Source organism: Oncorhynchus gorbuscha, linkage group LG04 (assembly GCF_021184085.1).
Source record: "Oncorhynchus gorbuscha isolate QuinsamMale2020 ecotype Even-year linkage group LG04, OgorEven_v1.0, whole genome shotgun sequence".
NCBI lineage: Eukaryota > Metazoa > Chordata > Actinopteri > Salmoniformes > Salmonidae > Oncorhynchus > Oncorhynchus gorbuscha.
In genome coordinates, this window is record NC_060176.1 from 35,204,543 (window position 1) to 35,220,604 (window position 16,062).

The window sequence follows — 16,062 nt, forward strand, 5'->3', positions numbered from 1 at the left end:
CAAATTACTATTACCTTAGTCCTGTTTGCAACCAAAGTCTTTCAAGATATGTTCGCCCTCTGGTTGGTATTGTATGATTGGAAACTAATGTTGGTGTGGCTTATTGTTAATACTTTATTTGTTTCCTATTTTATGTCATCCAAAAGTGTCTGTTATGGTAATTTCTTATCAAGATCATGGGTAAAATATCCCTGTACAGTCCATATTTGAAATGTGTAAATACATAGTCAATCCGGGGGATTGAGTACTTTGTACACAAGGGTGTGGGCCAGAATCAAACCCACACGGACCTGGTAGGCCTAATATGTGCACACTGAAGGCAGTGGCCTAACCCCTAGACCACAGCATGCCATGTTTGAACAACATTTTGACCTTAGGATACACATGTATGTCGTAGCGTAGTGGAGACCAATATCTATCTGGGGTTATTCATCTATAGAAAACGATGGTTGTTGATGTTTGTATGTTTGAATGTTTCAGTAATAGGACGTATGACTAGCATTTGAACAACCTGGAGATAATTATTTGGATAGCAAGCCCTGATCCCAATGAATTGCCTGCCCCTGCATGGAGAGACACTAAACTGCTATTTTTCAGTGATTTGCAAGGTTAATTTGAATTTCCTTATGCAGCAAGAAAATCCTCTGCGACAAAAGAGTGATCAAGTTAAGATCCAACATCTGTAAAGCCAGTCATCATCTTTGAAACTCATTGTGTTGAAAACCTGTTTATCATCCATAACAATGACTGCTTTCTTGGCACCAACCCATACTAAGCTAAAGGAATTCATCGGAATGCTAGTTGAATAATTTCAGAATAACTGTGCCAGCCAAGCACACCAGAGTAGCTCGAGTGTTGTAGACCTAAGTCCACATAACCAGAGCTGAGATGCTTTTTCCCCCATTTCTGTTTGAACTGGTGCCATCTTGATTGGGACTATTCAAACACTGTCACTGTCTTTACTGTTAGTCCAAGCCGTGGTTAGTAAGTTAAAGGTCAGTCCACCTCAAAAACCACAAGAAAGAGGATTTCGACCCCCACCATCTGATTGTTGAGAAATTAATCCTGTAGCTAAAATAATATGACTAGCATTCCTGCAACATTATTTTGTTGAACTATAATTTCATCTCTGAGAAATTAAGATAATTGATTGCACCCAAATCGGCTATTTAAATTGATAGGATTCATATAATATTCAATAAATATATTACCTAACATCCGATTTGAATCACACTTTTTTCTAACAATGAGTTAGACCAGAAGAATCCTACAAACAGTTCTGACCACAAGATGGTGCTGTTCCTGCTATTAATGTTAAAGGTTTAGTTCACTCAAATTACAAAATGAAATATTGGTTTCCTGTAAGCAGTCTATGGACAAGGTATCCGTGCTTTGGTTTTGTTGTCCACTGTTTCAAAAGCTAACTTTTTAGCATTTCTGGCACAAATCCAATGCAAGTCATTTTCATGCTTCATGGCCAAGTATCTACAAATTGATTGTGTAGCTCAATGATGTTACTTATAAAAATGCTAATATAGTGTCCATTGACTTGCATTGGATTTGTATCACAAATGCAAAAATGTTAGCATTTGAAACCTTGGCCAGGTAAACAAAACCAAAACAGGTTGCTTTCATACTTTGTCCATAAACTGCTTACAAGGACACCAATGTGCAATTTGGGTGAAGGATGTAGTATGGGACATAAACCTAACAACTTCAATAACTAATTTCTCTGATCACCAAATTCACTGAGAATGCATTACATAGGAGGAAGAAATGATACTCAGAGCCACAGCTCCATACTACTTGTTAGACATGGAGAACTGATACTGTAGATTCGTTGTTAGGCTGGGAATTGGTGTTGGGTGTGGGGGGTCCATGGGTGGCTTTTGACCATTTCTTTGGATTCCTCAAAGTTTAGTCCAAATTGGATGTTAGGTACTGTTGAATATTATATGAATCCTATCAAATTAAATGGGCAATTTGGGGGCAATCAATTAGCTCAGAGATCAAATTATATTTCAAGGAAATAATGTTGCATGAATGCTAATCTTATCTGCTTTTAACTACAGAAATGATGAATGACCCTTAAGGATGTTCGGAACAGTTCCCATGTTTGTCAGCAAAGGTCTCCTTGGTCAGATCTCCCAGCAACAGCGTGCTCCGCTGTTTCACTGGCTTCTTAGTGTTTTTAATATCGCTGGCGGCTTGAGGCCGTGGCATTAAAGCTTTTGTCCTGGGAAAGCTCCCATGGAGCCCAACTTTTTTATTTTTTCCTGACCTGGTTACAAGGGACTCTGCACTGCTGCTGCTGCTGCTATTAGTGGCTGTAGGGGGTCCAAGCCAATGGAAGATGTCACGTTTGAAATGTTTACTTCTGGCCTTGGGATTTTCATGAGATACTGATTCTCACACTACTGTATAGCCGTGATCACACTGCACTTAGCCCAGGGTTACAGCCTTCTTAGCTCTGGGTTAAGAGATTTCAGCCCAGGCTAAGAACAATGCAGTGTAAAAAGGCATAATTTCTCAATGTTTGTACACTTAGACAGTGATTGATTAATTCTATGATTCAGTGTCAGTTTTTCCTTTTTAAATTTTGATGAATACAATTACATGGAGGAGGGACCTCATTCTACATCAGCAGTTCTACGCTGAGACGCTTTATGAATGTGCTCCCTAATCTAGCTCCACTTTCTTACATGGGTAGGAAGGCAGCAAGTTCAATGGGAATTCAAAGTAATATGATCTCTTTGGCTCTGGCAGGTGACTATCCTTCGGGGTAAAGATGGCTTCGGCTTCACCATCTGCTCGGACTCACCTGTGCGTGTTCAGGCTGTCGATCCAGGTAAGTTGTTGCCTGGTCCCAGATCTAATTGTGCTCTCTTGCCAGCACTATGGTAAGGATGTTTGAGCAAGGCACTTAACGCTAATTGCTCCAGGGTCGCGTGATAACAGGGCAATTCCACGGTAACAGAATGATGCTGAATCTCAGATTTTTGTTTAAAATGTATATCAAACCAAAAACAATGATTGCAAAGTAAAAAAACAAAAACATACTACTCTATGCATAAGGACGACTTTTAACAATTTCCACTGAATATTTCATAAAAACACATTTACTTGAACAGGGCTCCTAAAAACCAATGAGGAGTTGAAAGGGGCGAGACAACAAAGTTCTATTTTAGTGCCTGGCAATGCAGACGCTCACGAACAGTGTGGGTGCAATGTTTGAATAACATGTATGTGTAAATGTATTTTGCGACGCAAGCGGTGTGGTCAGCATGTAAGGCACTGCATCGCAGTGCTAGAGGCGTCACTACAGACCTGGGTTCGATCCCAGGCTGTATCACAACCTGCCGTGATCGGGAGTCCCATAGGGCGGCGCACAATTGGCACAGCGTCGTCCGAGATAGGGGAGGGTTTGGCCGGGGGGGCTTTACTTGGTTCATCATGCTCTAGCAACTCCTTGTGGTGGGCCGTGTGCCTGCAGGCTGACCTCGGTCATCAGTTGAACGGTGTTTCCTCCGACATCATTGGTGCAGCTGGCTTCCATGGGTGTTAAAATGGTTCTTCCTTTAAAAGTTGTGTCATACTGCAGCACACCTTGCGGGCTGCCGCAGAATTCTATGCCACGTTATTTCAGCCACATTTCAGGATGTGTAGGTACCATTCTTTATTCATGACTGTGTTCTTAGGCAAAATTGTGAGTGAGCCCACTCCCTTGGCTGAGACGCAACCCCACACATGAATGGTCTCAGGCATGACACAGGACTGATGATAGCGCTTACCTTGTCTTCTCTGGACAAGCTTTTTTGGGAAATCTTTTATACGGATTTATACGGATACAGGTGGATTGTATTTATCATCATTAGTCATTTAGGTCAACATTGGATCATTCAGAGATCCTCACTGAACTTCTGGAGAGAGTTTGCTGCACTGAAAGTAAAGTGGCTGAATAATTTTGCACGCCCAATTTTTCAGTTTTTGATTTGTTAAAAAAGTTTGAAATATCCAATAAATGTCGTTCCACTTCATGATTGTGTCCCACTTGTTGTTGATTCTTCACAAAAAATACAGTTTTATATCTTTATGTTTGAAGCCTGAAATGTGGCAAAAGGTCACAAAGTTCAAGGGGGCTGAATACTTTCGCAAGGCACTCTAGGACCAGGGCACAAATAATAATATAATAATAAATAATTGTACTCTTTTTTTTTTTACCATCTTTACAACTAAAACCTTATTTGTTCATCGAAAATTGTAAATAACTCACCACAGGTTAATGAGAAGGGTGTGATTGAAAGGATGCACATAACTCTGCAATGTTGGGTTGTATTGGAGAGTCTGTCTTAAATAATTTTCCACACACAGTCTATGCCTGTATTTAGTTTTCGTGCTAGTGAGGGCCGAGAATCCACTCTCATATAGGCACATGGTTGCAAAAGGCATCGGTGTCTTAAAGGCGATTTGCCAAGACAGGATACTCTGAGCTCAACCCAATCCAGAAATCTGGCAGTGGCTTCTGATTAAATTCAATTTTCACAGAACCGCTTGTTGCAATTATGATGAGGCTCTCTTGTTCAGATATCGGTAAGTGAACTGGAGGCAGGGCACGAAAGGGATAATGAATCTTGAGTTAATTTGAACACAAAAAGTCATACAATGATGGAAAAACCTGTGTGTTGTCCTTGTTAATGCAGACAAAGAGCTCCAACTTCTTAATCATAGCCTCAATATTGTCCCGCACATTGAATATAGTTGTGGAGAGTCCCTGTAATCCTAGATTCAGATCATTCAGGTGAGAAAAAACATCACACAGATAGGCCAGTCATGTGAATAACTCGTCACCATGCAAGCTTGGGTGCTGCCATAGATTTACATTAGAAGTGCCCACCCAATAATGCTCAAGGTCATTGGCCATAGATAAAATGACGTCAAATCACGTTATATCTACAGTAGCTTTGATTGGACTGGTTATGTCAACATCATACTTTCAAAATCTTAGCTAACAAGCTGGCAGTCATCATTGTGAATCAAATCTCCTTGCAAATGCTTTTTAATCCTTTTCATATGAAGAGAAATAATGAAGAGAAATTATAGCTAAAACATATCAGTGCCTAGACAAGGCTCCGCTGATAGCCAGGTGTAGCAGTGGTAAGGTATTGGGACTGCTGTTGGCAGCTTTATGTAAGGCCTAACAGTTTGTGTGCACTGTTTGTCACCGTTAATAGTGTAATGAATGTGTTGTGTAATGGCTTTGCTGGCATGCATCTAAAAAATGTTTTTGTGGTTTTCCCCATCAAAATGTGCATGCTGAACTTTACATTTCACAATTTCAACAATTCGGTTCAGGGGGGAGAAGAATTATGAAGAAGTATGAGATACAAAACTAGCGGAAGTGCCAGAACCACTTTAGTAACTCCCCCCCTCTTTCCACATGTCTATGAGCCAAATGTCCTCTCCCCTTCCAAAACTCAGAACATGCTAGGTGCAGGTCAATTCTGATCCAGTGACACAAAATCAGCACAAAATATCCAGTGACACAAAATCAGCACACCGGGACAATAGTTCCTCGTTATTCGTCACATCTCACAGTCTGGTGATAGATGTAACGATACCAATTATGTTACGTAAGTCTATCCACGAGAGGTAAGGTGTAATAATATGAGTATCTGTTCAATGAGGAGTCTGAGATTAACCTTTTGCTAATTCATCCTCCCAAACAATCATTTCATTGAATGGTATTGTCTATAAATGAGTCTCTTGTGATAATGAAAAGGCCTTGGTCAGGAGGGGGTGCACCTACACCTCACATCTTTTGAATTTCGTAAGGGGAGGTCTTCATTTGGCCCAGAGACTTGGCCCGAGAGTGTCTCAGAGGAGAGGGTGTGGACTTGTCTGCTAGCCCGCCAACTCGCCGCAGGCCAATGCTCATGCAAGATTTGGTGTTGGGTTGGCGAGATTTAACATGAGTGGTTGTTCATGGAGTTACTGGATGAGTGTGGCTTGTTTTACTACCATACTGTGTAGCATTATTGTTGATATTGGTTGCATTTTCATTTATACTTCCTGTTTCGTCATGAGTCATTGTGTTCTTTTGGGTTCTGTGTGTGTGCGCGTGTGCGTTTGTGTCTCAGGGAGTCCAGCGCACCAGGCTGGCTTACAGCAGATGGACACTGTGCTGCAGCTCAATGGCCAACCAGTGGAGCAATGGAAGTGTGTTGACCTTGCTCACGCATTCAGGTAGCCTACAGTCCTACACTGTCCGATCTCCCTTTGGGTTTCACCTGTCCTGAACATACAGTACTAGGGCTGACCCGATTTAGTCGACTAGTCGATTGTTTGGTCAATAGGCTGTTGGTCGACCGAGATTTCTTTAGTCGAGCAGTCACAATATATATTTTTATTGTGTGTGTAATGTATATATATAAATGTATATATATATCATAAAAAAATATATATTATGGTGTACAAGACACCTGTCTGATTCACGCCTGTCTCGGTACTAATCCACTGCGGAGGCCACAGGGATGGCACAATCCATTACTGTAAGACATGATACTGAAATTGTATATGGTTATATTAATTCAAAACAATGGTGTAACATTGATAAATCAAATATTATTTTATAGCAAATGCACTTGGATACGGTCTTTCGTGCATCGTAGAATTTGCACCTTTCCCTTTGTTGCTATATGCACAATAGAAAAGTTAACCAGCATTTTGGGATTGAGAACAATTTTTTATTTAACTAGGCAAGTCAGTTAAGAAAAAATTCTTATTTACAATGGAACAGTGGGTTAACTGCCTTGTTCAGGGGCAAAACAACAGATTTTTACCTTGTCAGTTAGGGGATTCGATCTTTCGGTTACTGACCCAACATCTAACCACTAGCCTACCTGCCACCCCAAATTCAGCAGAGGCAGCAGCAGAGACGAGGAGCAGCCCTTCCTTAGCCTAATTGTCTAAGGAAATTGAGAGAATAAACCCTGACTTAATTAGGTCTATAATCAATAGCCTGACTGTTATATGGGCCTGGCTTTATAAATCATCCATATACATTGCATTCGGAAAGTTTTCAGACTGCTTGACTTTATACACATGTTCTTACGTTACAACCTTATTCTGAAATGGATTCATTTGTTTTCTACATCAATCTACACACAATACCCCATAATGAAAAAGCAAAAACAGGTTTTTGAAATTTTTAATACATTTGTAAACATTTCTAACTTAATGCTCTTTACGTGAAACATGCTTACATGTGGGTAAGCCTTTTTAATTGGCTTTTCACTCCAGTCACACGGGCACTCGCTGTCATTCTTTTAGCACAGTTTGACCATCGGTCTCCTTCTTGAGTCGTCATTTTGTTATTTAATCAAACAGTGTGCTTAAAGCATCAGACAAGCTCAGTGCATATGTAGTTGAATTTATTCAAACATATGGATATGGAAATATGCATTTAAACGTTTAGATCAATCAATTGGTTGAAAGAACAGGATGACTCTCGGCCGACCAAGATTTTGTTGTTGTTGCCAGGGACAGCCCTACAGTACATACTGTGCAACAGGTTCTCTCCTATCAAATGTGTTGTCTGAATCAACTGTCCTCTCCGTTCATAGAAACTGCCACAATGAGATCACAGTAGTGGTATGGAGGACCCTACCTATTATGAAGCCGTATTTTGAGGGCCTGATCCACAGACCGTCTTATAAGGCCTCTGCCTATGACACTGTGGTGTCCCCGGCGGGGAAGAAACGAGACAAGACCCCGCCTTTGCTGACCCACCCCACCCATGGCAGACGGAGTGGACGTAAGCAAGGGCTGGTGTCAGAGGGCGGCCATGGATCCTTGTGGAGGGACAAGCGAGAAGACAAGGGAGAGTACTACAAGGGACAGGAGCCAGACTACGGGACTACTAAGATCAGGACTCGGACCCTCAAAGGCACCCGGGTGACCTCATCAAATGGTGACAACTACATTATCCTCTCCCCTGTGGACCCGGGAAGCCAGGTGATTGTATAGACTACATTATCCATGGAGCTCAGCTAATCTTTTTGTGACTCATAGGCTGTATGCCCAAATGTCACCCGATTCCCTATATAGTACACTACTTTTTACTTTTTCAAAAGTAGTGCACTAGTTAGGGAATAGGGTGCCATTTTGAATGCAAGCTTAGGTTTAGCGCTCACTGTTCCTCTCTTGATTCATATTCAGCTTATGTTTACTCAACGTATGTAGTTCTGTCCTTGAGCTGTTCTTGTCTATTGATGTTCTGTATTGTGTCATTCTGTATTATGTTTCATGGTTTGTGTGGACCCCAGGAAAAGTAGCTGCTGCTCTTGCAACAGCTAATGGGGGTCCTAATAAAATACCAAATACCAAAATTATACATGTCACCGCATGCACCACCGTCCGTCCATACTGTAAACTGTAGACTTAACCCCCTTGTCATCTTCTGACCTCACTAGATGGTTTTAATCCTTTTCTACTTCTCAGATCTTGCATCCCGTTTATCAAGACCGGAATGGTACACTTGGTAAGCAACTTTCATAAGATTAACTAACCAGTCAGTAGATTTGGTAACACTTTACTAAACACTTAAAAAATGTAAGCTTGCAGGTATAATGCTTTTTAATGCTTGTTAAAAAGCATGTATGAGGCTTATAATATGTATTTGTTTGGGTTGTGAAGCTGCAACTTTTAATTTGGCTCTATACTCCAGACAAGACGAACTGGCAACAGACAGAGAACACAGGAGACAAGGGGTTGTGAGATAGTGGAATATATATGGAGGGAACGGCGCAATAGAAGAGGGGCTAAGGATCTTGGAGAAGGGGAAAGAGACGATAAAATGGAGGGACAGTTTTCTGGACTCTACCCAGAGGGGCAGATCCCGAGTGGACAGCCATCCCCTCTGCCCACGACGGTTGCGGGGAGCAGGGTTCCCGGTGGTGGTCCACCTGTCGTCGGTACCTGGAGGTGGTCTGAGAAGAGCGGCCTGGGCTTTCTTCCAGGTACGGCAACAATGAAGGACAAACACCTGGGCAGAAGGTGTGCTGACCTCTGCCTCTTACTCCGGGAAGAGCGGGGGCTGTTAACCTAGGGAAGGTGAGAGGCCCGTAGCAGAACAAGGAAGTCTGTTGTGAGCATATTCCACCCACATGAGTTTCTGGCTCCAGGTGGTGGGATTAGTGGAGACGAGGCAGCGAAGAGTCGTCTCCGGGTCCTGATTGGCTCGCTCCGACTGGCCCTTGGACTGGGGATGAAAACCAGAGGACAGGCTGGCCGACGACCTAATAAGGGTGCAAAACGCCTCCCAGAACCGAGAACTGGGGACTGCGCTCGGAGACCATGTCAACCAGCAGTCGATGGATCAGGAAGCCCTGCTGCACAATGAGCTGGGCCGTCTCCTTAGCTGAGGGCAACTTAGGAAAATGAATAAAATGGGAGGCTTTGGGAAACCGGTCCCCAGCCCCCAGGGTATGGCTGGGAACACTGTGGCTTGCAGACCAGACTCTCAATTCCCCAGACAATAGCAGCCGCTAGAAGGGGATGATGGTCTCGGGGTCCGAGGGTGTAGTAGCCGGGCTGTAAAGACGTGAGAGCACGCCAGGCTTCACATTCTTGGACACCGGGCGGAAGGAAGCAGCGAAATGGGAGCGAGTGAATAACAGGACCCATCTCACCTGCCTGGAGTTGAGGCGCTTGGTGATGCGGAGATATTCCAGGTTGTAATGGTCCGTCCACACCAAAAATGGCTGTTCTGCCACTTCTAACCAGTGCCTCCACTCCTCCAACGCCATCTTGACACTGAGTAATTCTCTTGTCTGAACACTCCCTGCAGTGATGACGTATCCTAGGAAGGAGATGGTGGGCCAATGGAACTCACACCTTTCTGCCTTCACGAACAGTTTGGTTCTCCAGGAGACGCTGGAGGACCTGTCAGACATGGAAGATGTGCTCTTGATGTTTCAGAGCACATCATTGACAAGGGCCTGGAACACTGCGGGAGCTTTGGTCAGTCCGAACCACATCACCAGGTACTCCTTGTGCCCGCTAGCCATGTTAAAGACTCGTCCCCTTCCCGTATCCGAACCAGATGGTAGGCATTCTGAAGGTCCAACTTGGAGAAGATGGTTACTCCCTGGAGAGGCTCAAAATGTCATTGAGACCCCGGTAGTCGATACACGGACGCAGACATGCTCTCACTATGATTGCCCGACACTCTCAGGCTAATGGGAAACGTAGTGTGGGTGACTCTGCCAATAGAGCGCCCATCCAATGCTCAGATGTCCATGGGAATGGAGTGGCGTTGTGTGGTGATGCCCAGCTCCGACACCAGAGTAGCGTCCATTAAGCTCGTCGGCCCCAGAGTCAATGGGCAGGTAGCTAAGAAATGGCCATTTTTAGATATACAGGGTAAAGTTGATCATTTGAGGACAGCAATCACGTTTGCAAGCTGCTCACACACAGAGAAGTCAGCTCAGACAGATCCAGCTCAGAGAGGCCCACTCCATCTGCAGCAGATTTTTATACTGAACAAAAATATAAATGCAACATGGAACAACTTCAAAGATTTTACTGACTTACAGTTCATATAAGGAAATCAGTCAATTGAAATAAATACAAAATCCCCTAATCTATGGATTTCACATGACTGGGCAGGGAAGCGTGGCAGCCAAGGCCAGCCAATCAGAATGAGTTTTTCCCCACCACAAAATGGCTTAATTATAGACAGAAATAGTGAACATTTCTCCTTGGCCAAGATAATCCATCCACCTGACAGGTGTGACATATCAAGAAGAATGTGTTCATTAGTGTTCAAAAACATATTATATTATATTCGTATTTACAATAAGTGACTCCAAAATGACACAGTACATTATTTAGCATTCATTTCTATTGGGCACAACATAATCTGAAACACAACAAGCGTCAAATGTATCCAAAACTTTGTAGAGCACAAGCTTGATGTGGTCATTGCGTGCTAGGAATATAGGACCAATTACTAAACTTTTGACTACTCTAAAGACCAACAAAAAGCAACTTCTTGTTTTGAAAATGACCTATGTGGCATCGATAAGAGACAGAAACATTTATTCTGGTGTCAAAATGTACTACAAAATATACAGTAAAAACAATAATTCTGGTCATAGTCAGTCTCGTCCTAAACTGGAATTTGTGAGTTGAACAAAATGGTATGTCATGGAATGAAGGGTACCATAACGGTTTTCCTTGGGTTGTGGGTTCATTTCAATCCTGCCTGACACAGCCGGCATCACCCAAGTAATCATCAATTGCACGCGACCCCATCGTAATGCCCATGGTCAATTTGGTTTGGCATTCGATATCCCTATGGGGCTAGTTAGGGACCATCAGTAAATGTTACTCACCACCTGGATTCGGTCTTATGTAGCAAAATGTGAAATGGTGTTTTTTACATTGGATAAAAGTAGAGACTTAGAGCTACAAAATGGTATATCATACACTGCATTTGAGGAACAATGGGAAAATAATTCTGCTTTGAAAGTTGATTTTGAGTCACTTTTGAGAAAATCGCCTTTGAATGTTTTGGTATCTAGTGAAGAGCTCTTCTTTGTCTACACCCATTCAGCATCGTTCACACCCAGTTAAGCTTTAGCCCCACCCATCTCGTTTCGCTCTCGAAGCGCACACTTGACGCTCTGGCCGATGATTTGTTTACCTCTGGATAACATGAAAACAGCCTAACCAGCTCTGCTGGCAACAATTTCATTACGCTTTTTTGCCGATGTTTACTGATACCAGCCATATTCAACGGGTGTTGTACACACGTCACGTTAGATAACAAGCTAGCCAGCTAACGTTAGCTAGTTAAACAACAATGAACAAAGTGCCAACACTGCCTAACATTATGCTCTAACTAGAAAAGCAAACAGCTTTTTTTGGGGGGGGGGGCATTTCTGCTATGAAGTCGTGCCTTGTGACATATGCCTAGTTTCCTGAATAGGGTCACAAATTACGCAATGTACATGGGACAATATTTTAAAATGTCAATAGCTCCAAATTTCAATGACTTAACTTTAAATCAACTATACTGTAAATTGTTGAAATTAATTGACAAATATTGAAAGCATTTAATGAGACAACTAAAAGATGTCAAACATGAAAATATTATCCCATTTACATGGTATAATTTATTGACGGTCCTTAACTATCCCCAGAGATAGGCTATCCAAAGTCAAACCAACTTTGCCACAGTTGCACACCAGCGGGCTGAAGCTAATTGGCTAAATGATTTGGCTAACTCTCCCCACCTGCAACCAAACACAAGAGACACTCACATCAAACCACACCCCGAAACAACTCACGTTTGAATTCAGTCATGGCTGCTAGCATTTCTTAATGAAGCAAATCTAAATATCATACTCCCAAAAAAATGTTAACCTCCCCTGTGAGAGGTTAGCATGTCTTGGGAGTATGATCTTTGTGCCTCAGTGAACTTTCTCACGCATCATTATTCACAACTCATTAATGATTATCCGTAATCAAGGCAGCATCCACATTAATGTAGACATGTTCTGAAACTATTATATTCTTACTTACAATGAAAGTGACTCCAATATATTATTTACCATTCTTTTCTATTGGGTAGAACATAATCTCAAACACAACTAAAACAAACTGCAAATGCATCCAACAAGTTTGTAGAGTCACAAGCTTGATGAAGTCACTGCGTGCTAGGAATATGGGACCAAATACTAAACATTTCACTACTTTTAATACTCATATGTGAATTTGTCCAAATGTTTATGACACCTTCAAAATGGGGGGACTAGATACAGTTGAAGTCGGACATTTACATACACTTAGGTTGGAGTCATTAAAACTCATTTTTCAACCACTCCACAAATTTCTTGTTAACAAACTATCGTTTTGGCAAGTCGGTTAGGACATATACTTTGTGCATGACAAGTAATTTTTTCAACAATTGTTTACAGGCAGATCATTTCACTTAATTCACTCTATCACAATTTCAGTGGGTCAGATGTTTACATACACTAAGTTGAAAATTCCAGAAAACTATTTCATGGCTTTAGAAACTTCTGAAAGGGTCATTTACATCATTTGAGTCAATTGAGTTGTACCTGTGGATGTATTCCAAGGCATACCTTCAAACTCAGTGCCTCTTTGCCTCAGAAAACAAATTGCAGACCTCCACAAGGCTGGTTCATCCTTGGGAGCAATTTCCAAAAACCTGAAGGTACCATGTTCATCTGTACAAACAGTAGTACGCAATTATAAACACCATGGGACCACGCAGCCATCATACCGCTAAGGAAGGAGACTCGTTCTGTCTCCTAGAGATGAATGTACTTTTGGGGTGAAAAGTGCAAATGAATCCCAGAATAACAGCAAAGGACCTTGTAAAGATGCTGGAGGAAACGGGTACAAAAGTATCTATATCCACAGTAAAACGAGTCCTATATCAACATAACCTGAAAGGCCGCTCAGCAAGGAAGATGCCACTGCTCCAAAACCGCCATAAAAAATCCAGACTACGGTTTGCAACTGCACACGGGGACAAAGATTGTACTTTTTGGAGAAATGTCCTCTGTTCTGATGAAACAAAAATAGAACTGTTTGGCCATAATGACCATCATTATGTTTGGAGGAAAAAGGGGGAGGCTTGCAAGCTAAAGAACACCATCCCAACTGTGAAGCACGGGGGTGGCAGCATCATGTTGTGGGGGTGCTTTGCTGCAGGAGGGACTGGTGCACTTCATAAAATAGATGGCATCATATGGAAGGGAAATTATGTGGATATATTGAAGCAACATCTCAAGACATCAGTCAGGAAGTTAAAGCTTAGTCGCAAATGTGTCTTCCAAAAGGACAATGACCCCAAGCATACTTACAACGTTGTGGCAAAATGGCTTAAGGACAGCAAAGTTAAGGTACTGGAGTGGCCATCACAAAGCCCTGACCTCAATACTTTTGAAAATGTGTGGGCAGAACTGAAAAGGCGTGTGCGAGCAAGGAGGCCTTCAAACCTGACTCAGTTACACAAGCTCTGTCAGGAGCTTATTGTGGGAACTTATTGTGGGAAGCTTGTGGAAGGCTACCCAAAACATTTGACCCAATTTAAAGGCAATACTACCAAATACTAACTAAGTGTATGTAAACTTCTTTCCCACTGGGAATGTGATGAAAGAAATAAAAGCTAAAAATAAATCATTCTCTCTACTACACTACACAAAAAAAATAAAGAGAACACTTAAACAACACAATGTAACTCCAAGTCAATCACACTTCTGTGAAATCAAACTTTCCACTTAGGAAGCAACACTGATTGACAAATTTCACATGCTGTTGTGCAAATGGAATAGACAACAGGTGGAAATAATTATAGGCAATTAGCAAGACACCCCCAATAAAGGAGTGGTTCTGCAGGTGGTGACCACAGACCAATTCTCAGTTCCTATGCTTCCTGGCTGATGTTTTGGTCACTTTTGAATGCTGGCGGTGCTTTCACTCTAGTGGTAGCATGAGACGGAGTCTACAACCCACACAAGTGGCTCAGGTAGTGCAGCTCATCCAGGATGGTACATCAATGCGAGCTGTGGCAAGGTTTACTGTGTCTGTCAGCGTAGTATCCAGAGCATGGAAGCGCTACCAGGAGACAGGCCAGTACATCAGGAGACGTGGAGGAGGCCGTAGGAGGGCAACAACCCAGCAGCAGGACCGCTACCTCCGCCTTTTTGCAAGGAGGAGCAGGAGAAGTACTGCCAGAGCCCTGCAAAATTACCTCCAGCAGGCCACAAATGTGCATGTATCTGCTCAAACGGTCAGAAACAGACTCCATGAGGGTGGTATGAGGGCCCGACGTCCACAGGTGGGGATTGCGCTTACAGCCCAACACCGTGCAGGACGTTTGGCATTTGCCAGAGAACACCAAGATTGGCAAATTCGCCACTGGCACCCTGTGCTCTTCACAGATGAAAGCAGGTTCACACTGAGCACATGTGACAGACGTGACAGAGTCTGGAGACGCCGTGGAGAACGTTCTGCTGCCTGCAACATCCTCCAGCATGACCGGTTTGGCGGTGGGTCAGTCATGGTGTGGGGTGGCATTTTTTTGGGGGGCCGCACAGCCCTCCATGTGCTCGCCAGAGGTAGCCTGACTGCCATTAGGTACCGAGATGAGATCCTCAGACCCCTTGTGAGACCATATGCTGGTGCGGTTGGCCCTGGGTTCCTCCTAATGCAAGACAATGCTAGACCTCATGTGGCTGGCGTGTGTCTGCAGTTCCTGCAAGTGGAAGGCATTGATGCTATGGACTGGCCCGCCCGTTCCCCAGACCTGAATCCAATTGAGCACATCTGGGACATCATGTCTCGCTCCATCCACCAACGCCACGTTGAACCACAGACTGTCCAGGAGTTGGCGGATGTGGGAGGAGATCCCTCAGTAGACCATCCGCCACCTCATCAGGAGCATGCCCAGGCATTGTAGGGAGGTCATACAGGCACGTGGAGGCCACACACACTACTGAGCCTCATTTTGACTTGTTTTAAGGACATAGTGTGGTTTTCCACTTTAATTTTGAGTGTGACTCCAAATCCAGACCTCCATGGGTTGATACATTTGATTTCCATTGATAATTTTTGTGTGATTTTGTTGTCAGCACATTCAACTTTGTAAAGAAAAAAGTATTTAATAAGAATATTTCATTCATTCAGATCTAGGATGTGTTATTTTAGTGTTCCCTTTATTTTTTTGAGCAGTGAATTATTCTGACATTTCACATTCGTAAAATAAAGTGGTGATCCTAACTGACCCAAGACCGGACATTTTTACTAGGATTACATGTCAAGAATTGTGAAAAACCAAGTTTAAATGTATTTGGCTAAGGTGTACAGTTGAAGTTTACATAACTTCCGACTTCAACTGTACATACAGACAAGTGCTTTCATTTCTATATGGTAAAAGAGATAAGTATGAAAATGCCCTCAAATAAAAGGTGACATTCTATATTGTCGCTTCATATGAAACATTTGATCTCAAATCCAAAATGC

General features: G+C 42.7%; 1 protein-coding gene across 5 annotated transcripts in view; it reads left to right on the forward strand.

Annotated features, from left to right (window-relative positions):
- LOC124034002 (regulator of G-protein signaling 3-like) overlaps positions 1-16,062 on the forward strand; it is an 81,307-nt gene that overhangs the window by 27,592 nt on the left and 37,653 nt on the right. For all 5 annotated transcript variants that reach the window (XM_046346605.1, XM_046346607.1, XM_046346604.1 and 2 more), the window contains 4 exons: positions 2,767-2,848; positions 6,138-6,243; positions 7,623-8,013; positions 8,500-8,539. In XM_046346605.1, coding sequence (XP_046202561.1) covers positions 2,767-2,848; positions 6,138-6,243; positions 7,623-8,013; positions 8,500-8,539 — 619 coding nt within the window. The remainder of the gene's footprint in view (positions 1-2,766; positions 2,849-6,137; positions 6,244-7,622; positions 8,014-8,499; positions 8,540-16,062) is intronic.